At 33.8% G+C, this 26,991-nt stretch overlaps 3 protein-coding genes across 7 annotated transcripts; 2 read left to right on the forward strand and 1 right to left on the reverse strand.

Annotated features, from left to right (window-relative positions):
* Positions 1 to 151: 151 nt before the first annotated feature.
* LOC8280092 (cytochrome P450 89A2) lies at positions 152 to 2,269 on the reverse strand. Its single transcript, XM_002519843.2, has one exon. It carries the CDS (start codon positions 1,841 to 1,843, stop codon positions 293 to 295), a length of 1,551 nt encoding a protein of 516 aa, XP_002519889.1. The 5' UTR covers positions 1,844 to 2,269; the 3' UTR covers positions 152 to 292.
* An 850-nt stretch (positions 2,270 to 3,119) lies between these two features.
* On the forward strand, positions 3,120 to 8,844 carry LOC8280090 (trihelix transcription factor GT-3b). Of its 2 annotated transcripts, XM_048374368.1 has the most exons (4): positions 3,120 to 3,457; positions 5,221 to 5,762; positions 7,054 to 7,336; positions 7,995 to 8,844. In XM_048374368.1, the coding sequence occupies exons 3-4, from the start codon at positions 7,094 to 7,096 to the stop codon at positions 8,562 to 8,564; spliced, it is 813 nt and encodes a 270-aa protein (XP_048230325.1). In that variant the 5' UTR covers positions 3,120 to 3,457; positions 5,221 to 5,762; positions 7,054 to 7,093; the 3' UTR covers positions 8,565 to 8,844. The 2 variants fall into 2 exon arrangements, with proteins under 2 accessions (XP_048230325.1, XP_002519887.1); XM_002519841.4 differs by lacking the exons at positions 3,120 to 3,457; positions 5,221 to 5,762 and having other exon boundaries at positions 6,719 to 7,336.
* A 1,862-nt stretch (positions 8,845 to 10,706) lies between these two features.
* LOC8280089 (alpha-glucosidase 2) lies at positions 10,707 to 26,366 on the forward strand. Of its 4 annotated transcripts, XM_025157483.2 has the most exons (24): positions 10,757 to 10,889; positions 10,988 to 11,035; positions 11,150 to 11,441; positions 11,541 to 11,609; positions 11,894 to 12,031; positions 12,120 to 12,237; positions 12,999 to 13,081; positions 13,249 to 13,344; positions 14,241 to 14,409; positions 14,560 to 14,702; positions 14,787 to 14,873; positions 15,022 to 15,207; positions 16,320 to 16,487; positions 16,799 to 16,919; positions 17,041 to 17,110; positions 18,295 to 18,382; positions 18,458 to 18,578; positions 19,797 to 19,990; positions 20,094 to 20,202; positions 20,810 to 20,965; positions 22,688 to 22,790; positions 24,849 to 25,058; positions 25,633 to 25,778; positions 26,000 to 26,366. In XM_025157483.2, the coding sequence occupies exons 3-24, from the start codon at positions 11,199 to 11,201 to the stop codon at positions 26,191 to 26,193; spliced, it is 3,012 nt and encodes a 1,003-aa protein (XP_025013251.1). In that variant the 5' UTR covers positions 10,757 to 10,889; positions 10,988 to 11,035; positions 11,150 to 11,198; the 3' UTR covers positions 26,194 to 26,366. The 4 variants fall into 4 exon arrangements, 3 of the variants coding, with proteins under 3 accessions (XP_015575072.1, XP_002519886.2, XP_025013251.1); XR_007216017.1 differs by lacking the exons at positions 10,988 to 11,035; positions 26,000 to 26,366 and adding an exon at positions 23,987 to 24,038 and having other exon boundaries at positions 10,707 to 10,889; positions 24,885 to 25,058; positions 25,633 to 25,769; XM_015719586.3 differs by lacking the exon at positions 10,988 to 11,035 and having other exon boundaries at positions 10,708 to 10,889.
* The last annotated feature ends 625 nt before the right edge of the window (positions 26,367 to 26,991 follow it).

Raw genomic sequence — 26,991 nt, forward strand, 5'->3', positions numbered from 1 at the left:
TTATGCTTTTTTTCTTTTAGTACTTTGCAAAATAGATTATGAATTGTAAGAAATAAAAAGAAATGATACCTTTTTCAAGAAAAGAAGAAGAAGACATATTAAAAAGAAATGACACCTCTTGTCTGTTCTTTCTTTTAGAGATTAGGGTGATTTGAACAAGGATTGGCTATGTTAAACAGTAAATTGTACTAAGGTTCTGCCCTGGCCTATGGAAAATGGTCTAGAAATAGTGCCACCCTTTATACAATTACAATTCAAATTGAATATTTCATAAGAAGCATGGGCTTGAAATTCATGTTATTTGTCTTCTTGGAGTGATACGAACCTTAAGTGGATTCTTCATGACCATGGTAAACTCTTGAATCTCTGACAAATCAACCCCTTCTCCACACCCATTTTCATCATTCCATTCAAAGTCCCTTACCAAATTTGCTACAAAATATTCAAGATGAAGCAATGCCATAGAAATGGCAGGGCAAACTCTTCTCCCTGCACCAAATGGCATCATTTTAATCTCTCTTATACCTTTTATATCAAACAATATTACCTCTTCCTCTTCCTTTTCTTCTCCATTGTTGTTCATAAACCTTTCTGGCTTAAACTCCATTGGGTCTTCCCACACTTTTGGATCCCATCCCATTTCAGCTACTGTAAAATTCACTATTGCATTCTTGGGAATATCATAGCCATTAAACTTTATTTCTTCCGTTACTGCTCTTGGTAATATGAAGTGTCCAGGAGGGTGTCTCCGGAGAGTTTCTAAAATTACTGCCTTCAAATATGGCATTTTCTTGAGATATTCTTCTTCTATTTCCCTACCTTCTTCTGTTACACTGTTGATTTCTTTCAGCAGTTTCTTTTGTATTTCTTGTTGCTTGACTAAATTAGCCATTACCCACTGTAATGTGGTGGTGGAAGTATCAGTTCCACCGTTAATAAATTCTGAACATAAACTCACCAATTCCCCATCTGAGAACTCTCTTCCGCTGTCTGGGATTCGAAGATGGAGCAAAGAATCAACATAGGATGCTCTGTTCATATCGCACTTGTGTTCTTCTTGTCTTGCTTTGATAAGAGGGAGAAGGACATTCTCTTGGTTCCGACGAATTTCTAAAAGTTGTTTCCATAAACTTGGAAACAAAACTTTACCCAATTTTGGAATGAAGTTGAAGACGTTGAATCTAATAAAATTTGTGAGAGAAGCACGCTGCACAGCCTCAATCTCTCTAATGACATTATCTTCAAGTTTCTCCCCGAAACACATGCACACTAATAAGCAAAACATAGCATGCTGAAAATGACCGACAACGACAACAATTCCCGTATTGTTTGATGACTGATCTACATCAGCCATAAGCTTATTCTTTAGTACGCTCAATGCCCATTTTCGGCCATGAGAATATAAATGTAAACGAGAAGGATGAATACGAGACATGAAGTTTCTACGAAGCAAGCGCCAAAGGGCGCCATAAGGAGCAGTACTAACAGTATGTTGATTACTGAAGAAGATGCTGGAGGTGGTAAGAGCAGGCGGGCGACTAGCAAACAGTGAGCCAGTTTGTACAAGGGCTCGATGGGCTGCTTCATGGGTGGTTATGAAAATGGAAGGTCGAGAACCCAGGTAAAGGGTAACGACAGGGCCATATTTGGCGCGAAGTTGACGAAGAAGTGGCTCAATGGAAGAGAAATTCTTAGAAAATTTGAGAAGCCATAACAAGTTTCCTAAGATAGGTACGGTAGGAGGTCCTGGTGGAAGTCTTTTGGCATGGAAGAAGAGATTGAAAAGAGAATGCAGAGAAACACAGAGGCAAAGTATTGTAACAAGCACGAGCCCTGGCTCCATTTTCTCATTAACAAAATTAATCAATGTTTACAGTCTGTTCTTCATGTTAGACGGTGAAGCCCTTTATTTCAAAAGATTTAGAAACGTTTTCGGTTTAATTAATAGTTTGTTGCTGCATAATTAATAAATGCTCATAACCTCTATTAACATAAATATTAATACAACTTAGCGTTAAGTTCAAAAACAAATATAAAAAGAAAAACCTTAGCATTTGCTCTTAAAATATTCAAAAAAAAAAAAATTCGCAAAGGATAGTTAATAATAAAAATTTTGAAAAGATAATTACCAGAAAAGATGCAAATTGTATTAGTCGCCTCTTCCCGTGAACATCTACTCATTTAATTGACCTCTTTTTAAGTGTTATTGTAAAGTTTCTTTTGATGATTACAGATTTTTTATTCTCTTTTATTTTGTTCCTATAATGGAACAATTCTTTTTGATGCAAAATCTCTTATTATAATATGTTTCTTTTTACACCTTATTAAATAAAAATAATACTTTATTAATTTATGAATAATGTCTAATTTCCTTTACGTAGCTAAAAAAAAAAACGATTTTGTTAACTTGTTCTTTCATATTTATTTTTTGTTTTTTTTATATTTTTGTCTTTTTAGGGCTAAATATATTTTTTTCCAAAGAAAAGAAAAAAAGATAATGACTTTTATAGTCACAGCGCCAAAATCGCAAATACTGAAAAAACTACTTTATGATAAACTGCTATTAAAAATAATTATTATAGCTTATGTGTAAAAAGAAAAAAAAAAGGCTTACATGTAAAATTTAAAATTACTCGCTCCACATATAATTTTTACAAGATCTAGTTATAAATTAATTTTTAAATTTTATTTTTTTAATAAATATATTTAATTATTTTAAAATTTTAAAATAAATATTTATTTTTTAAATTTATTCTTAAAATATTTTCTAATGATAACTTTTAGAATTTTATTTTAAAAAATATGGTGTAAAAAGTCGATTATACTTACTAAAAAAATAATAATGAATTAATAAAAACAATCTATTTTAAATTTAAAAATAGTACCATTAAAAATATTATATATATGTATTTTTTTATATATTTTATATTTAAATATAATAAATTTTTATTAATTTATTAATTTTTATATAAATAAAATTTATTTATTAATATTATTAAATATTAAAAATTATTATTTAAAAATTATTTTAAATAAAATTATTAAAAAATATAAAATTTAAGATTTAATTAGTAATACCGTCTTTCTATAAATACTTACTGGGAAATTTGTGGAATCCATGGTCGGCACGCAGTTTCAGAATAAGTCCAACAGCCGTACGATGTGGAGATAAATACTCATTGAACGGCTACTGATTAAGAAGCAAATAGTAAATGCTCTACTGAATTATTACCTAAAATTTAGAGTTCAATAATAATAACAGGAATATGCGGTCATCCATTTTGGGTAGGTAAGAAAACGGATAGATCGTGAAATTAGAGAGAGAGAGAGAGAGATGACGAGAGGGAAGCAGAAGATCGAAGCACAAAGGAGAAATGCAGAGAGGAATCAAAAGCCAAAAGGGTCTCAGCTTGAGGCTAGAGCTGTTGCTCTCAAAGTCATCTGCCCCATCTGCAAGGTTTTCTCTTTTTTAAAAACCTTTGCCTTTCGTTTCTGTTATTTCAATTTGTTGCCTCTCTCTAGTGTTATGCTAGATCAACCTTTTCTTTTCTTCTTTACTGAGTGTTTTTCTCTGTGATGCAATTTTTTCTAAATTTGAAATTTGCCTCTCTCAAGTCGCATAAACAATTAGATGATTTGGTAATTGGATGATTTGGATTCTCAAATTTACTCTGTTATTACGTACATAAACAATTGTTTCTTGGTGGGCTTTGATTTGTTGGTGTTATAAGTAGGTTCATATTCAAACTTTATGTTTCAGTGCCGAGATTCTTCTTGATAGTAAATAAGTTCTTAGCAGCTTGAGGCTAAAAAGTCTTCTTTAGGAATAGGCTTGGCAAGACAAATGCACAAGATGAATAAGATTCGAGTCTGAATAAGATTTATTGATCTGCTCTATGCTTATGATGGGCTTTTAATTATTAATTATTAATTAATTCAATTCATGTTGAATGCTGAAATCTAATAAGTTAAGAGGTTTAATGTGATGATGAGGTATTTCCAGTAGAATTTTGAGGACCTATAGCAAGTAGACTATTTCATCAACATGTCTGGCGAATGATTTTTTTTTTTCTTTTTCTTTTTACTCCTTCCAGTAGCAGCTGTGATGGTAATACAAAATAATGCAAGTCACTTTAGTTCAGGTTTGAGAATTTTCCAATAGCCTAAGTTGATATATTGAGGTAAAAATCACTTTATATAATTAGAATATAAGGTAGAAACTGGCAACATTTTTGTTTTGGAGTTGGAAACTTCAAGAATTGAAGGAATAGAAAACATGACATGGAACTTAATTAATAACCAAAGACACAACCTTTAATGCTTTCATTTTTCTCACCCTTAGAGCACATGCACTAAGTAAAATAAATAGGCTATAAGACAACTTCACAACTTCTTACCCAGAAACTCCCACTTTAAGGAAGTAAGCATTACCGTGAACACACAACAACTAACAAGTTATAACAGATGCTTAACTAACAAGTTATTACAGACGCTTACAATTGAACAAAAGCTCTAGCAGCCGAAAAGTGTGTCAAACAAAAAGTGCTTTTAAAAATTGAAGGAAAAGAAGCAAGTTGTTATTATAATCCAAAGAAGGCTGATATTGATTTTCTCTCTGATCATGTATCATAATAGTGCAAAGTGCTTACAAGAAGGACAATTGACTTGGAAACTGGCAACTTATACATTTCCTAGCTAAGATTAATTTAACAATCTGAAGCATGCGCATTTATTACTTAAAGAAAAACATTTTCCACTATTCTATTACTTTTAGCAAATGTTATTTCTAGATCAGCGTGGACTGGATCTGCTTCTCCAATCTTTGTTAGTAGAAAGCATACTCTTGGCTCTTGATAAACCTTAGAGCATATGGGGGAAGGATAGATTTATTAACAAAGCTATTTATGTAAGCTGAATTTGACAACCTGCTGTTGACCATGTTTCTTGTGGAAACTAGACTAACAAGTGCTGTGAATCTTGAGAGCAAATGGATGCTTGGTTTTGGTCATTTATTTGTGGTCGACTAAAGACTTACTTCATTCAGATCTGAGTTACAGTCTAATTTCTTTCTTTAGCAGGTCATGAGAATATTCATTCTATATGTTGCATTCTCCTAAATTGCTATATCACAAGTTATTTCTGTTCTTTTGATCTTCACTTCCTATTGACAGCTGGTTCCACGTTTTTAAGTATACTAAATATGCAAATTGTGACTTTCAGACGCAGCTAGCAAATCATAATCAACTTGGGGATCATTATGCCTCCAAACATCCGAAAGAAAAGCCTCCTTCTGAATCAAGCTGATTTGTTTCTCTCTTGTAAAAATGAAAAATGTTGAGAAAAGAATAAAAAAGAAGAAAAAATATTTTCGTGTGTGCTAAGAACTGTTAAATGTACGACTGATGGATATGACCTATTTCATTATCTGAACCTAGGTAAGTGATGTATGCGTTCTATGGTCTTCTTAGTTACGGCCTTTTTGCATAGTTTGGAGGACCACGAACACGATCTACAAGTCCTGCGAGTACATGAAAGCACAGAATTTTCATATATTTTTCTGCAGGTTCAGGGTTGAGAATTATATTCAAGTATGTCTGAAGAGCATGGATCTGGCTCAAAAGGGGAAAAGAAACAATTCATCTTTTTTTATGATCATTATTGAGAGTGGTGCTTAAGGGTGTGGGTGACCCTAAAGCTTGGCTTATAAAAAGACCAAAGCAGTTGGTAGAAGTTGTAAAATAACTAATCTTTCGATTCATATGGTAAGAAGCACTGGTGTAATAGGCCATTGTGAAGTTATATTAGAATTTAAATCTGACAATAAAAATATGAAATTTAATGGTGGCAAATGGCAATTGGGTCCGCGAGGATTCAAGTAGAGGAGGATAAAACTTAACTTTTAATACTTTATGGGTTAAACAGACTCCTATTTGTATATATTTCAGAAGTTGACACATTAGAAAGTGGGTTTTCAAATGAGAGTTAATATTATTAGTAAGATGATTATTTGGATACCGGTTAGCAGGTATGAGATGTGCTTGCTAGCAAAGTGATCGCCGAAGGTAGACCTTAGTGGCACTTCTAGGTGCTGGAATTGAAAGCGATATATTTTCACTGGCCGAGTATTGATTTATAAGCTAATTTTCCTATATTTGTTTTAACTTTGCTCGGTTGTATTTGTTTTCTTCTTTATGATAAAAATGTAATGTTTCAATCTTTCACTACCATGGAAAGACATAATTATCAATTAGATGGTGTGCTAGCCTAGTGGACGACTTTCATCAAATGACTCACGGTTTTAGATCGGTTTTGAAATTTAGAAAGGATGATGACTTTCATCAAACAAAATGATCTACAGTTTTGGATTCGAAATTTAGACGGGATGGTTTATGATATCTTTTTAGGAGTTTTTCACTTTAGTTGGATCTTTTTGTCTGGCTCCAGGATTAGTGTTATAGTGATGAATTTAAGTTTGTTTGAAATTAGTTATGACTATAGAAAGTATTGGTCACATTATTGCGATTATTACTAAATTATAGAACACTCTTGATAAGGACATAATCTAGAATTGAGTTCTTATTTTTACTTTTCATTATACTTTAATCCTTTATATTCATATTCTAAAAAAATACTATAATTATTAATTTTTTCCAGAAATAAACATATTCGAATTATAGAAGATTGTAAAGTAAATAAATTAGAATAGAAAAGAGTAATTAAAAAATATAAATAAAACTTTTTATAGTTTCACATTCGGATTTTATTAGTAAAAGTTAATAGAATATCATAATTATCAAATGTGCTTGCAATTTTAAAGATTAAAATAGAATGGGTTTGATAAGAATGGAGTGGCACACAAAATCAGACCCTAGTGTGAAAATCATCAAAACTTTGTGGCACTTCATTTTACTTTTTGAAAAAATTAGAATGAATAATGGCTGCAGTCTTGTCAAGGAAGAAACCCCATGAACAGGAAGAAATATACGTTCTTTCATAACTCAAAAAGAAAAAAACTTGAAAACCCTAATTCGGTAATAATTGCCACATGTTTAGTAGCGGCGACAACAATTCCCTCTTCCGTACGATTAAAGTAATGGCGGAGGTGTCGGGATCGGTGTCTCCGGCGTCGTCGTCGTCACAAGTGCAGGTACAATGGGGAGAAGAAGAAACAAAGGAGTTAATAGGAATAAGGGGAGAGCTGGAAAAGGATTTTACAGTGGCGAAAAGGAACAAAGCGCTTTGGGAGATTGTGAGTGTTAAAATGAGAGAAAGAGGATACCATAGAACTCCTCCACAGTGTAAATGTAAGTGGAAGAATCTCATCAATCGTTACAAGGTAAACTTAGCATCTTCTTCTTTTTTCCCTTTATAATTTAATGGGTTTGTAAATTTCTTGATTTAGGGTTGAAGTGGAAAATTAATTAGAATTTTATGTAGCATAGTTGGTGTTTTGATGCAATGCATGCACTTGCTCTTAATTTGCAGCGTTATCCCTGAAAATTGCATCTACCTGGGCTTAGACAACACTCTTATGGTTTAATTTGCAATTTAACAAAGAAAAGCTTCTTGTTATGTTTCTTTTTCATTCCCTTGAAACCCTACTGCTTAAAACCTTCTTTTGAACTTGTACACCACTTAATTACCCAAATATATATCATACTAACAAGTAATTAAGTTGTTTGTAGCTGTTTACATCAGCACATACCTTTTAAGTAAAATAAGGCAATCGGTCCATTTATATCAAAGCATGATTTTCACGAATTTTATTTTTCTTAAAAGTTTTAATCAAACGTAATACTATTGTTATTAACTTAAGCCTAGTATTCACTATGAAATTTTTGATATCATACTAACATTAAATCCTACAAGTTAAAGTGCTTTCAGATATGGTGAATTTTGTAATTGTTTCCTCTTTATGATTTTATGTTTTGGGATTTTTATGCAGTTTCTTTGCTGCATTATTCTATTTTGATGAAGCTTTATGGTATTAACAGGGCAAGGAAACATCTGATCCTGATAATGGCCTGCATTGTCCATTTTTTGAGGAGTTGCATGCAGTCTTTACTGAAAGAGCAAAGGACATGCAGCGATTGCTTTTGGAATCTGAGGCAGGTTCTACCCAGGGAAAGAAAAGGTTCAAGAGATCCTTTGATGAATTCTCAGAAGATGAAGATGAGGATGAAGATGGCAGTGGGGAAGAGAGGCCAGCTAAAATTAATTTGCGGAAGAGAAAGGGTGAAAGAATTGTGCCAGAGATGTCCTCAAATGCAGATATTGGTGGTATCCAGGAAATGCTTAAGGAGTTTCTCCAGCAGCAACAGCAGATGGAGATGCAGTGGAGGGAGATGATGGAAAGGCGTGTTCATGAGCAGCGGAGGTTTGAGGAGGAATGGCGGCAGGCAATGGAGAAAATTGAGAGAGAGAGATTAATGGTTGAGCAGGCTTGGAGGGAGAGGGAAGAACAGAGGCGGGTAAGAGAAGAGAACAGGGCTGAGAGGAGGGATGCTCTGCTAACCACTCTCTTGGACAAACTTATTCATGAAAATGATATGCAAGGCAGATAGCTCACTGGGATTCCTTTCAGTCATCCTCTCCACCATTGCCTGCAATTCTTATTTGTGGTTACTTTTAGGTGATCAATAGAGCAAGTTTGATTTCTGTGGCTTGTGAATAATGGGTATACATAAACCTTTGCTTAATGCAATTCTTTTTTTGTAAAAAGAGAGAGAGAGAGAGGGAACGAAGGATGATACAGGAAGAAGCTGTACTTAAAAGGTTATTTGTTCTGGTTAAAATGCTGAACGTTCTTTTTTTATTGGCATAAATGCATCTTTGGCCCCTGCATTTTTATTGTTTTTGACAATTTTCCCTTGCATTTTTATTTGTCTATATTGAATCCTCACACTTTTATTCATATTGACATTAGGTTTGTTTTTAACAAGTTAGTGCGAGTATTACACTTTCCGATAATGAGAGTGGAGATGATCTTTTGAATTTTTTTATTAAACTTTTTCTAAATATGCTCCCTGTATTTTTATTTTTTTGACAATAAATCTTTATATTTTTATTTTTAGCAACAATAACTCCTTGAAGTCTATTGTTTAAAATTTATTGAACTACTTCAACAAATAAAATTAGTTCACAACCCATAGACCTTTCACCTCTACATGGCACTACTCTGTCGGACTTTCGTCCATTACAAATTTAATTGCCACCTCCTGGAGTCTAGATCATGTCTCAGTTCTAGTGTAGTTAATCATCCTCTTGATCAGCTATTGATTATCATCTTGGCAAGTTATTGCCTCACTAACTAAGTAATCAGACGCGAACTCTTCCTTGAATAAATTCCTCTTTTTGCTTCTCAAGCTACGAGGTATTAGCAACCGTTTCTAGCTATTTGTTTCCTTTCATGCATATTAGTTGGTCATTAACATTTGTATATTTTATTAATAGATTTGTGGTTTGACTAATCTTTTAAATATTATTAATTAAAATAATAAATTAAATTAAATTATAATATTCTTACTATTTATTATTATTCAAATTTTAATAATAAATCTCAAGGGGTTATTATTGCTAAAGATAAAAGTATAAAAATTTATTGTCACAAAAAATAAAAATATATGGGGCAAATATTTACAAAAAGTTTAATAAAGAAAACTTAAAAAATTATTTACACTCATTAACGTAGCGTGTAAAACAAGTACTTAATGTTGATTAAAATAAAAGTATAAAGACTTAATGTGGATAAATAAAAATATAAGAGAAAATTGTCAAAAATAATAAAAATGCAAAGGGCCAAAAATGCCTCTATCCTTTTTTTTTTTTTTAAAGTCGAGTAGGCATCCAAGGGTTTTGGAGAATTTGATTTGTGGGCATTAAGGCGTAGAAACATTATCTTATGGTGACAGAGACACGGTTTTTTTATACATAAATTTTTTATTTTTTTAGAAAAAAGATAAGTAACTAAAATTGATTGATTTTGTTTTTTTATACATAATTTTTTTTCTTTTTTAGAAAAAGATAAGTAACTAAAATTGATTGATTTTGTTTTTGTGCTCAATAGGAAAATTGTTGTTTGGTTCCTTTGAATATTGTTAAGTGATTTGGATCATTGGAGAATTGCAAAATTATGTTTATAATTTTATGATTTATGTTTTGCCAATCTCCTTAACACTTGTGTGTAATCACGGTGTTAATTGTTTTCCAATTAGAGCTGTTTCGTTTAAAAATTAAGAAATTATTCGAATTTTTGTCATTTCCAAATAGATATAAATGACTTTATATGAGTTGAAATGATGCTTTTGGAATTATAATTTCAGTCATAATTTTTGAACTTCAGTTTGTTTATAAATGACCAATGGTTCTTTCTCAGAAAAGGAAAAAATCAATGGTTTGTACGGACTATAGGTGTTTGAGAGAATGGAATTACAATTCAGAGATGTATTTAAACCCGAGAGATATAACTGTAATAAGGATAAAATTTCAGGAGAAAAATGTAATTTTGCGTTAATAAAATATCAAGATGATCTTTTATTTATCCAGATAGTCCGAACAAAAGTTAAGAAAAAAGTTCCATGACACGTGCAGATGCCCACCAAACAAATGTACACAGAACAGAAGACTCACACACACTCTCTCTCTTCAATAATAATGGGATAATATAATATATATATTTATATAAAAACAAGAGATATAGCCAGTGGCAAAAATAAAGATGCAGTAGTTGGAGTTGATACGCATACGCCAATGGCAAGCAGTAGCAGCGCCACCAGACAAACACTTGGAATCTTAAGACCCACTAATCATTATTATTACTCTAACCATAACTATAAGCCTCATTCTCTCTTCACTCTCACTACCCCACTTCCTTCATTTCTTTTCTCCAGGTACCTTTTTCTTTTTCAGCTTCTTTATTGATTATTCTCTGATACTACTGTTTCTACATTTTGGAAAATGATCCGAATTTATTTTCACTTGCATGCAGCCTCTAGACCCATCTCTAAAGAAATTATCTTGTAGATTTTATCCGAAGGTGGTCTTTTTAATTGATTTGATTGGTTTAGTTCTGTAATCTGGCTTAATGGGTTCTTAATATATTTGAGGTGGGGTGTTACTTCAATTCCTGATGATCCATTCTTGCATGCAGGAAAAAGAGTCTCAGTAAGAAGTGGAGTTTTAAAGGTTTGGTATCTAAAATGGCTCATCATGAAGTCAAGACAGTCACTTCTGATGTGATATCAGGCAATATGATTTTTGAACCTATCCTGGAGGATGGAATTTTCAGATTTGATTGTTCTGCAAATGATAGAGTTGCTGCAAATCCCAGTCTTTCGTTCACCAATATTAAGGACAGAGACACTCCGATCATGACTCATTTTGTTCCTTCATACATCCCTACTTTTGAATGTCATTTAGGCCAGCAGATTGTAAAATTTGAGGTTGGTTTTTGATATCTTCACCCCATTTGGTTTTAGCTTTATTTTGCTTCCTTACAACATCATCTTTAGTGTGATGAATGCCATTTGTTTCTGGTTTAGCTTCCCACTGGGACCTCTTTTTATGGAACTGGTGAAGCTAGTGGACCACTTGAGCGCACAGGAAAGAGAGTAAGTCATTTTACTTCATATCCCATTTGTGATTTAACAATAATTCTGATAATATTTATTGTTATTGAAGAAGCCAATTGCAAAAATATCAAATTAGAATCCACCATATGCATGAAATACTTAATGTTGCTCACCCGTCTTCTTTAGGTTCTATTTTTAAACTATGAAAGTCTACAACCTTTCATTCATTAAAAGATTTAAACTTTTAAAACTTAACTAAATTAGGAGTTCCATGGTTCCATCTATGGCATTCAAATATAAGCAGTTAAATGTTGAAAATGTAGGTTTTCACATGGAATACAGATGCATGGGGATATGGTCCTGGCACTACATCCTTGTACCAGTCACATCCTTGGGTGCTAGCTATTCTTCCAAATGGAGAGGCATTTGGGGTTCTTGCTGACATCACACGACGTTGTGAGGTGATGTGATGTTTGTGTAACACAAATGTCCTAAAATCTTTAAGTAAGCCCTGTACCTATTTCACTGTTAGCTATCTATCATATGCAGATTGATCTAAGGACTGAATCAAAAATTAAGTTCATTGCTCCAGCCTCATATCCTGTGATTACATTTGGTCCTTTTGCTTCACCCACAGCTGTTCTGAAATCCTTATCTCGTGCAATTGGTAATTTACTTGACCATTTAAGGCTTTTCTCCTTAGTTCTATTCTCTGTCCTCTTTGATCATATTTTCATGTTCATCTAGTGATATTTTAGTTCTTAGATGACGTGTACATTTCATCATTTATAAAATATGTAGTGTATGGCATGGGTTTGTCTTAGATAGGTTTCGGGAGATATTGGGATGTCCTATTTGGTGTCAAAGCATGTGTTAGGATATATTGATCCGTTTATGCAAATTAGCTAAGGTAAACAACAATGCTCAATATATATATGTATGTGTGTGTGTATAAATTATTGCACTAGGTATTTATGTCAGTTCGCAATCAACTTCGCATGAGAAAATCCTATGTGGAAATATTAATTTGGACAACAAATTTTATAAAATCCACAATATGGGGATCGGAAATTAGGGGGCAAAAGAAAGAGAAGTACCTTATGTGTATATTGATTAAGCATGCGATTGGTTAGCGCTTTCTTCCATCTCACTAAAGCTCTCTCCATCACTCAATAGGATGTGAACCTAGGACCTCCATTTTTGAAATCCCTGTTCAAACATTGATTGTCTCAGACAAAGATCATGGCATTTGTATATAGTTTTAGAAAGAAGAACACTGATGTTTTTGCACTAAATATTTATGGATTAACCCATTTGATTGGTAACTTGAATATCCATTAGGTAATATCCAACAATTTTTTAGTTTTCAAAATTCTTCTCTCTATCTCTCTCTGTTAATAGAGATTTAAGATTCATACCTCCTTTCAGGAACTGTTTTTATGCCTCCAAAGTGGGCCTTAGGATATCAACAATGCCGTTGGAGCTATGATTCTGATAAGAGGGTTTATGAGGTATGCTTTTAATGCATTTATGCAGCCAATATATTGACAGCTAAAGAGTTTCAAGCTTAAATTATCTTTGATTTGCAATATATTCTTACTTATTTTTGCTATCAGCCCTTCAATGGTTTGGTTTCATATGTTCTTTTTTCTGGTTGTTGAACCTCTTTCATCCGCAGGTTGCCAAAACATTTAGGGAGAAGGGTATACCTTGTGATGTCATATGGATGGATATTGATTACATGGATGGTTTTCGCTGTTTCACATTCGATCAGGTAATTCTTTTAGAACCTTTGGATGATAAATTCATTGCTATAGTTTGAATTATTTTATGGCGCTTTCACTTCTTCCTTTTCTCCTTGAATCAGCTCAACTAGGTTATTCTACCTTGACCCAAGTGTTTCCTGCTATATTTTTGCGTCTTAACATGTTACAAGTCGTGGATGGTTACTGTCCATGTATATAATCATAAATGATATTCTTTCCTGGAGCACTTTTAGTAGCTTGATTAGCCAAATTTTAATAGTATGTCTATGGAGCTAACGAGTTCTTAGAAATACAAATATACACACAAATAAAGATACTATGTTATCAAATGTGTTTATGTTGTGAAAGAAATTGCGGTATTCCTATGTTTAATAAATTTTGGAGTTTTTTAGCATCATTGGTGGGTATAGGGCTATCTTGACTAGAAAATGCAACCATACCCTACTATGTAATAGTGCAAGTCTGAGGATGTAAAGGATTAAATGAAAAAATTCGTTAAGGAAGCCATTGCATGCAAGCATTTAAGTGGTTGCTCATATATCACACCTCCAAAAACTATGTTCTTGGCAACATTAATTGGAAACTCTTAGGATAAATTATTCTATTGGTCACCAAACTTTTTACCAATTATTGTTACGGTTCTAGAAATTCAAATTATGACAATAAAAGAGCTGTAAACTGAAAACACAATTCAAGACATCTCAACTTGTCCTTTTCTATATAACAATCAACCTTGAGTTATTCTACTTCACAAAACTTTTAATTTTCTTCCTTAGCCAAATTCACCAAGTATCAAGAATGACCTTTTGAGTGAAAGGTTCCATGCATGGAAATAATTTGTGTTTCATGTGACGAACATGTAATTATCAAACTTGACAGGAGGACATTGAATTAACTCTTTCAGGAACGCTTTCCACATCCACAAGCTTTGGTGAAAGATCTTCATGGTATTGGCTTCAAAGCAATTTGGATGCTTGACCCAGGGATCAAATGTGAAGAGGGTTATCATGTCTATGATAGTGGTTCCAAAGATGATGTTTGGATTCAAAGAGCAGATGGAAGACCTTTTATTGGTGTGTCTTATGTTTGTGTTAGTAATTAACCTTATCGGATCTCTTTCTTCTTGCTTCTTCCCATGTGAACCAAAAAAGGTGAAAAAGAAATGAAAGAGGCAAGAAAAAAAAATTATTGAGCTCTTATAATTTTTTTTTATCCATTTTTAGGGGAGGTGTGGCCTGGGCCTTGTGCTTTCCCTGACTTCACACAATCGAGAGTTCGTTCTTGGTGGGCTAGTTTAGTTAAAGATTTCATTTCTAATGGTGTTGATGGCATATGGAATGACATGAATGAGCCAGCTGTATTTAAGGTAATGCCAAAATGTTTTTATATTTATTTTTTCCATCGTTTACAAATCTGCTATGGCATGTGGCCTTATCATTTTATTTTTCAGAGTGTAACAAAGACGATGCCTGAAAGCAATACTCATAGAGGAGGTATTGAACTTGGAGGCTGTCAGGATCATTCATACTATCACAATGTATTCTTCTTCAGTCTTGTTCTTGTTTTTGTTTAACAAGATAACGGTTTCTATGAATGAATTTAATAATTGCTCACCATTGTGATTGTCTTATTTTTATTTATTGTTGATAAGCAAACAATTTCTGAAATTAAAGTCTTTATTTTAGGTGTATGGCATGCTGATGGCAAGATCAACATTTGAGGGCATGAAATTAGCTAATGAAAATAAGCGTCCCTTTGTTCTTACTAGAGCTGGATTTATTGGCAGTCAAAAATATGCTGCAACATGGACAGGAGATAATCTTTCAAATTGGGAGCATCTGCACATGTCCATCTCCATGGTACTTCAATTGGTAAGCAACTTTCGAAGTCTGTTATTTGCGTGGTGGAAATTGGGAGAATTGAATTTTTTAGAGTATAATTATAAGTCAACCTTCATTGGAAAAATTTGCATGAGTTAATAATGATTAAGATTATGATCCACTTCTTTCGTGTGTCCTAATTCTCTACATTCTCAAAGGCCCTTGAATTCTACCATTCCTAATAGTCTACAGACAGCTAAGAGGATGAATCCCTCGCATTCTTATATGTAACCCTAAAAATGACAGGCCGTCCAAGGACTTGGTTCCAGAGCTCCTGGTCTACATTCTTCAATAGATCAATGCCAGGTGTTTTAACCTATTCTGGATAAAAAGTAAGTGGTTCATGGATTTCCTCGATTGTCATGAAGATGACAGAGACTAACCAAGCAATATTCTTTCCCGGAAGGCTTTTGAAGCTCAAAGAGAGAAAAGGGGAAGAGGAAGAAAGCAAGATTTTTGTAATGATAAAAAATGAAAATGATGGCATCAACCTCTAAATTTGAACTTGAAGAACGAGTTTGAAACTGAAGATTTGGGCAAGCTCCAATCTTTGTATTGAATGTCCCCTATGTAAGTGTAGCATTTAGCTTTTAACAGTGAAAGGATGTTTTTGATGTGAAGCTTGGGATGTTAAGAGCCAAACTCATAGATATTCCCAAGGGTCTTAGCAGCAAACTTCTTTCTGAACAAGGTGAACTATAAACAAACAGGATACATGGATGGAGTTTCTAAAGAATTATTCTGCAATAATCAATCAACTTTCATATTGTATCTAGTTCTGTATTCATTAGCAATCACGAACCTATTTTATTAATCTCTATTTCTGCTGATTTGTCTTTTCATCCTAGTGAACACAACTATTATGCTCAACCTTTTTTTTCTATCATAATCTCTCTCATTTTACAAGTTCTTGCTTCTCTTCGTAAATTCTTCATTGAACCTCAAAATTTTGCATGGCGGACAACAGTTTGATTTTGAAAGAAATGGCATGCTTTCTTTACTTTTAAAGAGAAAATAGAAAGCCTCACAAATAAAAATACGTTTTGGGTTTGCCTCTCACAATCTAAATAATTAATCTAATATTAAATTTACTTAATGAACAGGGACTAAGTGGTCAGCCTCTCTCTGGACCTGATATTGGAGGATTTGCAGGAAATGCAACGCCCAAGCTCTTTGGACGGTGGATGGGTGTAGGGGCAATGTTTCCTTTCTGCCGTGGGCATTCTGAAATGGGAACATCTGATCATGAGCCATGGTCTTTTGGGGAAGAGGTTTGTCCTGTCTATAGTTGTGAACTGACTGCAACCCATTGTGATTTACTAATGATATCTATGTAATTTCTATTGGAAAAAGCACAGAGTTAATCTAATAATATATTTGGTTTAGACCTGAACCTGTAACAACTAGGTGAAATATTGCATCTTTACATATTTTCCACGGGATAACTAATTTTGTTGTTAATATCATGTGCTTGCATATCCTTCTAATCTCTTTCTAAATTATGCATGTTGCTTTGTTAAGTTTTGGAAACTTGTTCTTTTCTGCAAGAAACTTTTTTATAAATTAACTTCAGTTCCATTAGTGTGAAGAAGTTTGCCGCCTGGCATTGAAGAGACGTTATCGGCTTATCCCACACATATACACTCTGTTCTATGCTGCCCACACAACGGGCACACCAGTGGCAACTCCTACCTTTTTTGCTGGTATGTTCTATGATCTTGAATAGTCTTTTTACAGCTGTAACAAGTTTAAAACTATTTAAGGACTTCGGATAATATACATTCTTTACTGTAGTTTATAGGCGTTTTTAAATTGCTTGTGCAGATCCAAAAGATATGAGTTTGAGGATGCTTGAAAATTCCTTCCTGTTGGGTCCACTTCTAGTCCTTGCAAGGTTCTCCTCTTTTTTATAGTTAGATAATTCACTTATATTACAAACTTATGTACCTTAGTCAATTGATATCACTGTCTGTGAATTAGTTTATCAACTTTCTTTATGCTATTGCTTATATATATTTTACATAAGGACCATAGTCTAGTGCAGTGGTTAGAGCTTAAGTCTGCAATTGGGATGCAGGACTAAGAGTACCCACTTCATTAAAACTTTGTGCTTTCTCCAAAATTTCTTCCTGGGTCCTAGTTTGCCATTGCCATAACTGTTAACTGTTAGCAACCTATTTATCTCCAAACCCCCTGTCATTGCTTATCAATTACATCTGGTTGTTTCTGATGAATTTCCTGCAAGTCATGCCTATTCATTGGGAAGCTACTTGACTCTTTGGAAGCATCTGCTATATGTTCATCGGATATCATGCTTGCTGGCATTCTGAGGATAATTAATTTGTCACATCCAATTGGATATGTATTTGCAAAGAAAGATAATTACACAAACTAGAATCTTGTTGCTGCTGGTTGTAGAGATAATTCAAAGATAACTATTTATATAGAGCATAGTGTCTGTAGAGACACTGGGACCTTTTTTGTGTAGCTCACATACTGTGGATGGAGATTAAACAAATATTATGTGTAGATTGAACCCCCCCTCAAATGCCCCTACTGGAGCAAATGACTTATTGTAGTAGCACATAAGATCTGAAATCTGGTTTTTTAAAGTATCTAAGTAAATGTTAAAAGCAGGTTCCTGCTTTGCTTGGAGGTTACATTTTCAGGAAAGGGCTATGCATCCATTCTTTGTTTCATGTGGAATGAGTCAGATCACATTCTTAACTTGTTCCTTGTAATCTCGAGATTTTTCTTTGTTGATGCCCTATTTTTACCAACTATAAGCAATAGAATCTTCCTATTTCTTTTTGGCCTGTTATAGTCAATCTCATTTAATTTTCATGATCTTATTTCTCACATAAGTTAAAGAAAATATATACTGCATCTACTATTAGAGCAAACACGTGTAATTACACTCATGATATGGATTCTGTTCGTTAATACACTTTAAAATGTGATAATCTGTCTGATCTTTTTCAATTACTTCTATGAGTGGCTAAGGCTACTATTTGTTGGGGATCTTCATCACGTGATGTGCCCAACAAGCTGTACTGATGCTCTTTTCATCTGCTGTAGTACAATTCCTGATCAGGGAACAGACAGGTTGCAGCATGCCCTGCCCAAAGGAATCTGGTTAAGATTTGATTTTGAAGACTCACATCCGGTATGCAAAACACATCTTGTTCTTTTCTTGTAAAGATGTATATTTGTTTTCTTAACTGTTTTCTGCATACAACAGGATTTACCAACTTTATATTTGCAAGGTGGATCAATAATTCCTTTGGGTCCCCCCCATCAGCACGTTGGTGAAGCTAGTTTTTCAGATGATTTAACACTTCTTGTAGCTTTAGATGAATATGGTAATTTGATCCATACTAATTCTCACTATAAAAAAGCCTGCAAAATTTTCATTTCATGACCTAATTATGAGTTTAGACAGTTATCATTATTGTTATAGGGCGTCCTGTAAAGCTTGATATTTGCCTGCATCCGTTGTTGTAATAAGGTTTTTATTGCATGAATTCTTATAAAAATGCATGGTTGTTTAAGGTACTGATAAAACAGTCAACAAGTAATGAATGTAAGGGAAAGATAAAGTTTAAAAAAGAAAAGAAAAACAGAAAAAGGAAGAAAATTATATGCTAAACACTCATTTGAATACAAAAACTTTATGATTAAATATAGTAGGCTGCATATCAATGATATAGTTTCCGTTGAGATCATGTGGTTGCAAAATCAGGGTTTGCCATTTAAAGATTCGACTTGCAGTATTTCAGATGTATGGATAATTTCTTTGATGCTAGGTTGCAGATATCAAGTCAACAGTCATGAACTAATAAATTAACTTTGCATCTATTGTGGTGTTACTCAGTTTCTAGTTATTTCATTTCAATTCAGCTAGCCGAAAAGAGGAAAATTGCTTCAACTAATGTGCCAAAGTATGCTCAAACTAGCTGAATGAAACTCAGAAAACTTGAGGGCTGTCATTGTTCTGTAGCAACAGAATTAATAGGAAAAGACTTGAAATTTAGACTCAAGTTTGTCAATAAGTTTTGTATTACTTAGGTTGATTCTTATGGTAATCACTTTGTTGAAGTTTGGAACTTGTGCAAACACAAATCTTATTTGATTTCCTATCATTTTGTGATATTATTGTTATCAATAAGATTGCATTTTTCTGATATTATTGTTATAAATAAGATTGCATTAGACTCATTGAGGAGATATGAATTTTCATGCGCCCAAAGGTATTTGGTCCAAGTGATTCATTTGGACCAAAGGTTCCTTGCTTGTACAGTTATTGTAGCCTCTAAATCATCTATAGGTAAAATATTATTCTCTGAATTTGACTGTAGCCTTCTTGTGCAAAACTACAGGTGTTAAAAGTTTGGATATAGTAGGAATCACTTCTCGCTTGTTCCAAATTGTGCTAATTGGACTGCCCTAAGTGAATAAGAAGAATAAAACATGTATTTGCATTTTATGGAAACATATCCTTCCTTCCTACTTTACAGGTGCATAACAGTTTGTTAGTCAACTGACAAAGGGCTGTTTAAATGAGTTCTTCTCATCTGCAGGGCGCGCTGAAGGTGTACTGTTCGAAGATGAGGGTGATGGATATGAATTCACCAAAGGGAATTATCTGTTGACACACTATGTTGCTGAACTTCAATCTTCAGTTGTTATAGTTAGAGTTTCTGGAACAGAAGGATCTTGGAAGAGGCCCAAAAGACGTCTACTTGTGCAATTATTGCTTGGTGGAGGTGCAATGGTAATCCTTTTACTTAAGAGACAGTGGCTTATAATTAAACCGTCTAAAATCTAGCACTGGAAATATTCGTATTGCGAAACTTTTTTAATCTGTTCTTACACAGGTTGATTCATGGGGCATGGATGGAGATGTTGTGAAAATTGTGATGCCTTCAGAACATGATGTTTCTAAGTTGGTATCCATAAGCGAGAAAAAATATAGGAGTCATTTAGGTAAAAATTATTTTATTTATGGGAATGTTTGCTTACTCATCCCTACATGCTTTTCTTACTCTTCCTTGATCCGCACACGTGTATTTATTTCAACTTTATATTAGTTGTAATTTTCTTCATGGAAACTACTTTGATACGTTTAAGTTAATAGCTCAATTCTCTTCTTTCAATAAGCATATTGATCACACATGAATTGATCACCAAGTCAGCATCACTAACTTTGACTGGCACTAAATTCTGCAGAAAGTACTTAATTCTCTTTCCAGCAGCAAGCTCACGTACAAAAGGCATAAAATGGAACTCAATACATCAGTTATGCTGCTTTTTAGCTACATATGTGGCTCATTAACCTGGGCACTGAGCTCAGTAGGAGTTCTGTACTTGTTTTTTTCCTACTCGTTTCCCTTAGTCCAGTGAGGAGAGGGAACTATAAAAATTAATTTTGTGCTTCTCTTGCATGCGCCCTTTATGATAGTATATTTAACAAATTTATTTTCTTATTCATGTAAATTTTCTGATGAATCCTAAACTTCAATTCTGCATGTCATACATGAACTCTTTTGGGTAAAATCATGCTGTTTACTCATTGCTGAAATTTTGCATGCAGAAAGTTGTAAGCAAATTCCTGATGTTGAAGAGGTTTCTGGAACCAAGGGAGCCGAACTTTCAAGAACCCCTGTTGAACTGAGAAGTGGTGATTGGGCTGTTAAAATAGTTCCATGGATTGGGGGTAGAGTTATTTCCATGGAGCACCTTCCTTCAGGTAATTGTTATATCACTAGTCAGAGCATTCCATTTATACTAATCCTAGGGCCTCCAATCTACATGCTCCCCTCCCTATCCTGAAAGATGAAAAGAGATTTGGCATTTTGGGATACTTTATATAAATTTTTTAAGCAATATCTGTCTATCAAAATGGGGTCTTGGGAAGTAGAATTTGGTGAGCGACATACCGTCCCCAATTTTTCATTTCACTTGCTGCTTTTAAAACTTGAATCTGCATGCTTGTGTTCTCAAATTTACAACTTTACGACGGCATCAATTGGTAGCCTTGACGAAGTGTTCACGTCAAAAAGAGGAAAAAAGGTGAAACGAGCAAAATGTGGAATTTAGAAGTGACTGTAACTGAAGGAGATTTTGGGATTATTACTATTCCACAAAGTGAAAATGTAGAATTGGCAGAGTATTTTTATTATAATAATTTAATTTCTCTTTTTATATATTTGTTTCTGTTCTGATCCATAGGTAATTGAAACACTGGTTAACAGATTTTGGTTCCAACAGATTTTCAAGCCTCATAAGAAGTTTGCAACTGTGGCATAGAAGAGATGATATAGTCTACATATAGGTTTTTTATGTTAAGCTATGACTTGAAAACTAGTTGGAGCTAAGATTTAAAACTATAGAAACAAATTTTGAATGGTGTTTGGTTCGCAGTTATTGGTTGGTGATATAATTGAAAATAAAAAGTTGCTGGAAAGTTCTGGTTGGTGATAATTAGTCATCTTATGCTGTACCTCACTTGAGCCCTTCGTGCCTGGAGCATCTAAGACCTGTGTTTTCTAGTTAATGCTTATTTATGTTTTGCTTCTTATTCCTTCAGTGAGTTCAGCAGAAACACCTTGCTTCCTGGTCATCATGTTTCCCTAACCTCTCCAATGAAATGTACTTCCTTAACTGGTCCAAAATCTCATTAAATACTTAATTACCTCATGATGCTGATATAGAATATTTAACTTCTGAGTTCAGTTTGTTATTGGTGAACACAATAATAAAGTATTAAAAGATGGATTCTGAGCTCCATAGTTTTCTATATGTTTTCTCAAGTAGTTTATTGTACTTGTGTTGGAGAAAGCTAGTCCACCAGAGTTTAATAAATATGTCCTCTTCTGTTTTTCTGTTTCCCCCCATTGCCTCATTCTTTGTGAGACTGCTGTTGAATGAGAAGGCTTTTTAACTTCTTAAGCGAACACATGTTCAAACATGAAAACTCATTTTGTCCCCTTTTATCCAGATAGTCTAGAAACGTATGACTTATGAGTAAAATTTATAATTAATGGAAGTCATTGGAGTTTTGGATGCTGCATTTGGAGAATAATATGTATTTGGATATTCTAACAATCAGGCAAAGTTTGTAACTTGTTATGTGACCAAGTGATACACTACAGTTAGTGACAAGGGTACTATGTGTATAATTGTCAGCATCAAAGAGTTAATAAGACAAGAGTGTTTGCATACTACTTCTGCAGAAACATATGTGATTCTAATACAGGTCCAGAGTACAACTGAATCATACTGTTCATGTGAAACTGTATATTTAGTTCTTGTTTCCGTGGCATTCAATTATAGAAAGATTTAGAGGCCTTCATGAATTTTGAGAATGCTTAAATTAAAGAATTCCTGGCATCTTCATGTTATTGAAATTATGCATTACATGTCCAGAGATTTATACTGGCTTTATAAATTTTGTTTCTGATGATTTCAGGAACACAATGGCTTCATAGTAGGATTGACATTGATGGATACGAAGAGTATAGTGGTACAGAGTACCGGTCCGCAGGATGCAGAGAGGAATATAATGTCATTGAGTAAGCTGTCCTGATGTCTGCCTTAAATTTGTCTTTTCTAATACAAGCATGTTTTTGAGTAATGGATATTTTCTAACATCTATATGAAGAATAGCATGAGAAAAAGTTGAGCATGTGAAGTATGCTGTCTACGGGAGGAAGTATTTTAGAGGGGCCAATAAGAATCAAGCTATCTTATGCGTGCGTGGTGATATTGATTGATGGTTGTGTTTTTGCCATGCCAACAGGCTTGGGGTTAAAATGGGCGTGACATTATTTTTTTTTGAAAATGATACCATGAACTGAATCATGCATTAAAAGTTTTGCACATCACATAATACAAAATCTATTAAGTAATTAATAATTGGCCATGCTGAACTGGGTCACCACATTTCACTAGGATAATCATTTAACTTGACTCGATATATTTAAGCTGACTTGCAAAACCTAGTAATTTTCCAATATAAAAGCTCGGATGGGGATATGGCCTTTGAATGAAAAAAAAAAAAAAAAAGAACAATTAAATACTAGCTGACAAAAAACAGGAAGCGATTAAGCATGGATAGGGATATGGCCTTTGAAAGAAGAAAGGAAAAAGTACAATTAAATGTTAACAGATTAAGAGAAGAAGACATTAACATGCTGTTTATAGTTCTTCTATATAAACGCACTGATCAGGAAACTTTTGAAGAGCAATTAAAATTCAAAGGGTGGATAAAGAGGAGTATTATGTTATATTTCCATATTGACTTAACATGTAATTTTCTAAACATTAATGAATTATTAAAATCCCTTGATATGAATGTATACAACTCCTAGACAAACTTACAAACTGAGGCCTATTCGGACCAACCACAGAAAGATCATTAACTATACTATCATATAAACGCGAGCTATTATATTTATGTATGTTAATTATTAATAATTATTTGGAAAATAAAATGGCAAAGTCTGCATTCAACTTTGGATTGTGATCTACCAGTAATGTTTTCATTAAAATGGCATCTGCTGTTAGGTCATAAGCACATATGCCATTTTAATCAAGTATTCACTTTACATGAAGTGCCAGTGTACAGAGTTAAGAGCTTGAGCTAATACTGGGTTGTAAAAATCATTTTTTGGTTTTTCAAGAGAAATAATTAGCCTAACCTGTATATATCTCACTGATGGAGCTTAAATCAGGTTTTTTAGTTAAGTTTCTTGTCTTTGACTTTCAGCCAACTTGTGCTGTCCAGATTCAGCAAAGAACTTTGTGAATGCCCTAGCTTTGTAAGCATTATTTACATATTCTGTTTATCTTTTTCTCGCTCCCAAGATTGTGTTGCCCTCTCTGTCTCTGAATTGTTCTCCCTCAATGTTCTTTGCCTCTCGTTATTCATAACTTGATAAATGAAAAATTAATGAGAGAAATGGTTGACAACTGGAGTTGTTTTCGCTGATTCAATTTCTCAAATTGAAACTAGGTCATAATCTTAGAACTTGAAATGTTATAGAGATGTTGGCAAGTGAACATCAAATGAAAAATACTAATATTTAATTATATAATTATTATATACTGATATTTTATTTTATATTTTAGTATATTACTAATATTTAAAAATACATAATAATATATAAGAATATGCATGTGGTTCTTTATAAAATGCTTCCAGTTGTTGGTTGTGCAGATGCTATCCTGATGCTTGGGATGGTAGCTGCAAAATTTTTTTACTTCTTCGCTAAAATATCTGTTAAGATGAAAACTCATTGCAAATTTTGATTTCTTTCTTGGAGTAAACATTTGAGGTATAGGTTTAAAATTACTTGTGAGATGGTGACCTTTATGTTTCTCTTCACTAAGTTCTATCCTTTCTGTTTGAGCTATGAAACTGTTGAATTTGGAGAGGTTTATATTTCCAGCAAAAGTACCACCTTACTTCAACAGAAAATATTAATTTGCCCCAGAGTTCTCCCCCTTTCCTCGAGGGAGATAATCAAACTAACACAGCTTCGCATACAAAAGTTTCAGAATCTTGGAAATTTATAATAATAAAGAAACGGTTTCAACCATAATTGCTTCTGTTTTAATTATTTCTACAGAGTCCAACTTAATCATATAGAGTTATGTCCTCTTAGGCGGGATCTTGAGCATGCAGGAGAGGAGGAATCTCTTGCTTTAGAATGCGATATTGGTGGAGGAGTGGTTCTCCAACGGCAGATATCTATTCCAAAAGATGAGTTAAAGATTCTTCGTATTGACTCTAGCATTGTAGCCCGAAAAGTTGGAGCTGGTTCTGGTGGATTTTCCAGGTTAGATCCAAATCGATTCATTTCTGGTATCACTTATAATTTAGCTTCTACCAAAGAATTATAAGATTCCATTCATTTTGCTCTTTCTATTGTTTCTTAATTTTTGGATCATGCGATAATTTATCAATCTAACAACATTGCTAATGAATCAAGCTAGTTGTAAGATATTAACGCCAAACATCCTCTTTTGGTATCCTGTGTCATCAAATGTCCATGATATCCTGGTTTAACCTACAATATTTCTCATATTTGTAGATGTTTTTGGCCGGATTAGCATACTACCTGTCCAGGCCATTGTCGATCCCATAGTTAGACATCTAAAGGTGTCACTTTACATGTAATGAATCCGGGCACTCCTTGTTGACATTAAAAGAGAATTAGTTGATAAAGCGCAAATTGTTTTCACGCTAGAGACATAATTCTAAAAATTCATTGTCATCATGTTTGCTAATTCAAGTTGTCTTTAGCTTTCTTCTTGCTTTGCTTCTCTCGTATTCTTTGCTTTTTTTTTTTTAATGTGAAGACGAATATCATGATGTCTACCCTCTTTGTTTCTGTTAATCTTGTGATGCAGGCTTGTCTGTTTGAGAGTACATCCAACCTTTACTCTCTTGCACCCGACTGAAAGTTTTGTCTCATTCACTTCCGTTGATGGATCAAAACATGAAATTTGGCCTGAATCTGGGAGTCAGTTTTATGAAGGAAATCTTCTGCCAAATGGTACTTGTTCTTCTTTCTCTGTGTGTGTGTGTGTCCATTTGCTTCTACAAAAGAATGCAAGCATTTGAAAACAGAATACTGAACAAGCAGGAGTTCTGAAGAATCCCGTTTTGTTTGTTCCAAAAGTCTTCTACAGTTACACGAGTGATCTTGAGAATTTTAATATATTGTTTGTTCATGATGTGCTTTTCTCTGAATTTCATTACGGTTTCTCATTGCAGGAGAATGGATACTTGTTGATAAATGCCTTGGCATTGGGTTAATTAATCGATTTGACGTCAAAGAGGTGTACAAGTGTTATATCCATTGGGGAACTGGGACAGTTAACCTTGAGCTTTGGTCTGAAGACCGGCCTGTTTCAAGGGAATCACCTCTCAGAGTTTCCCACGAGTACGAGGTTAGAGGAACCTCTTAACCGCATTGTATTATCTGTTGTATTTGGTCTTACAAGTGTTCTGTCAGAAGTTGAATACTATATCTTATTTGTCCGCTCAATAATGGGTTGCAACTTGGAACTCTGTTATGCAACCAGAAACAACTTGTAATCAAAATCAACTAATGCATGTTTTATGGTTGTTTTAGAGATTACTCAGCGGTGGCATTGTCTGCAACTAACCCTGTGTTTGGAAAACAAAATGAGAGAGGAAAGGACATGGGTGAGACAGTTAGCAAAAATAATCCAAAATTTCCAATTTACACCTTGAAATGGATTTGAATTGTCTTGCATAATGTAAAATATTGACAGATTAAGGGAGCATCTATACCCGAGAGGCAACTTCCTGAATTAACCAATTCAAATCCTTCTGCAGCCCTTGATTTTCCAGTGTCAAGTTTTATCCGTACTCTCCAGATTTAGTACCTACCTGCACAGGTGCAGCAGAAACCATGCAAGAATTCCCAAGGGTTTGAAAACAAAGCATTTAAAAGACCAGACAGTAGAAGAAAGTAAAAGAAAAAAAGAAGGTGAAAACATAGTTTTTAACAGAAGAAATCAACTTTCAAACACCAACAAAAGAGTTCAGAGAGAGATTATGACATAGCCTTTTATTATTTAAAGGCATAATACGTGGCCCTTTGTACTTATCACTTTTAGTCAGATAGTCCCTTATACTTTGAGCTTGATCTATTAGACACATTTACTTGAAAAATTTCTAACTAATAAACACTTGGCAGCTTAGATGCTAGAAGTTGGCAAACGCGTGCGCTGAGCCAT

Source organism: Ricinus communis, chromosome 5 (genome assembly GCF_019578655.1).
Source record: "Ricinus communis isolate WT05 ecotype wild-type chromosome 5, ASM1957865v1, whole genome shotgun sequence".
NCBI classification, from domain to species: domain Eukaryota; kingdom Viridiplantae; phylum Streptophyta; class Magnoliopsida; order Malpighiales; family Euphorbiaceae; genus Ricinus; species Ricinus communis.

Coding starts and splice junctions, on each gene's coding strand:
- LOC8280092 (XM_002519843.2), bottom strand. CDS start 1,843: ATGGAGCCAGGGCTCGTGCTTGTTACAATACTTTGCCTCTGTGTTTCT.
- LOC8280090 (XM_002519841.4), top strand. CDS start 7,046: ATGTTTAGTAGCGGCGACAACAATTCCCTCTTCCGTACGATTAAAGTA. Junction 7,337..7,994: donor ATCTCATCAATCGTTACAAG/GTAAACTTAGCA, acceptor TGGTATTAACAG/GGCAAGGAAACATCTGATCC.
- LOC8280089 (XM_015719586.3), top strand. CDS start 10,750: ATGGCAAGCAGTAGCAGCGCCACCAGACAAACACTTGGAATCTTAAGA. Junction 12,032..12,119: donor ACATCACACGACGTTGTGAG/GTGATGTGATGT, acceptor TATCATATGCAG/ATTGATCTAAGGACTGAATC. Junction 18,579..19,796: donor TGTAGCTTTAGATGAATATG/GTAATTTGATCC, acceptor TCTCATCTGCAG/GGCGCGCTGAAGGTGTACTG.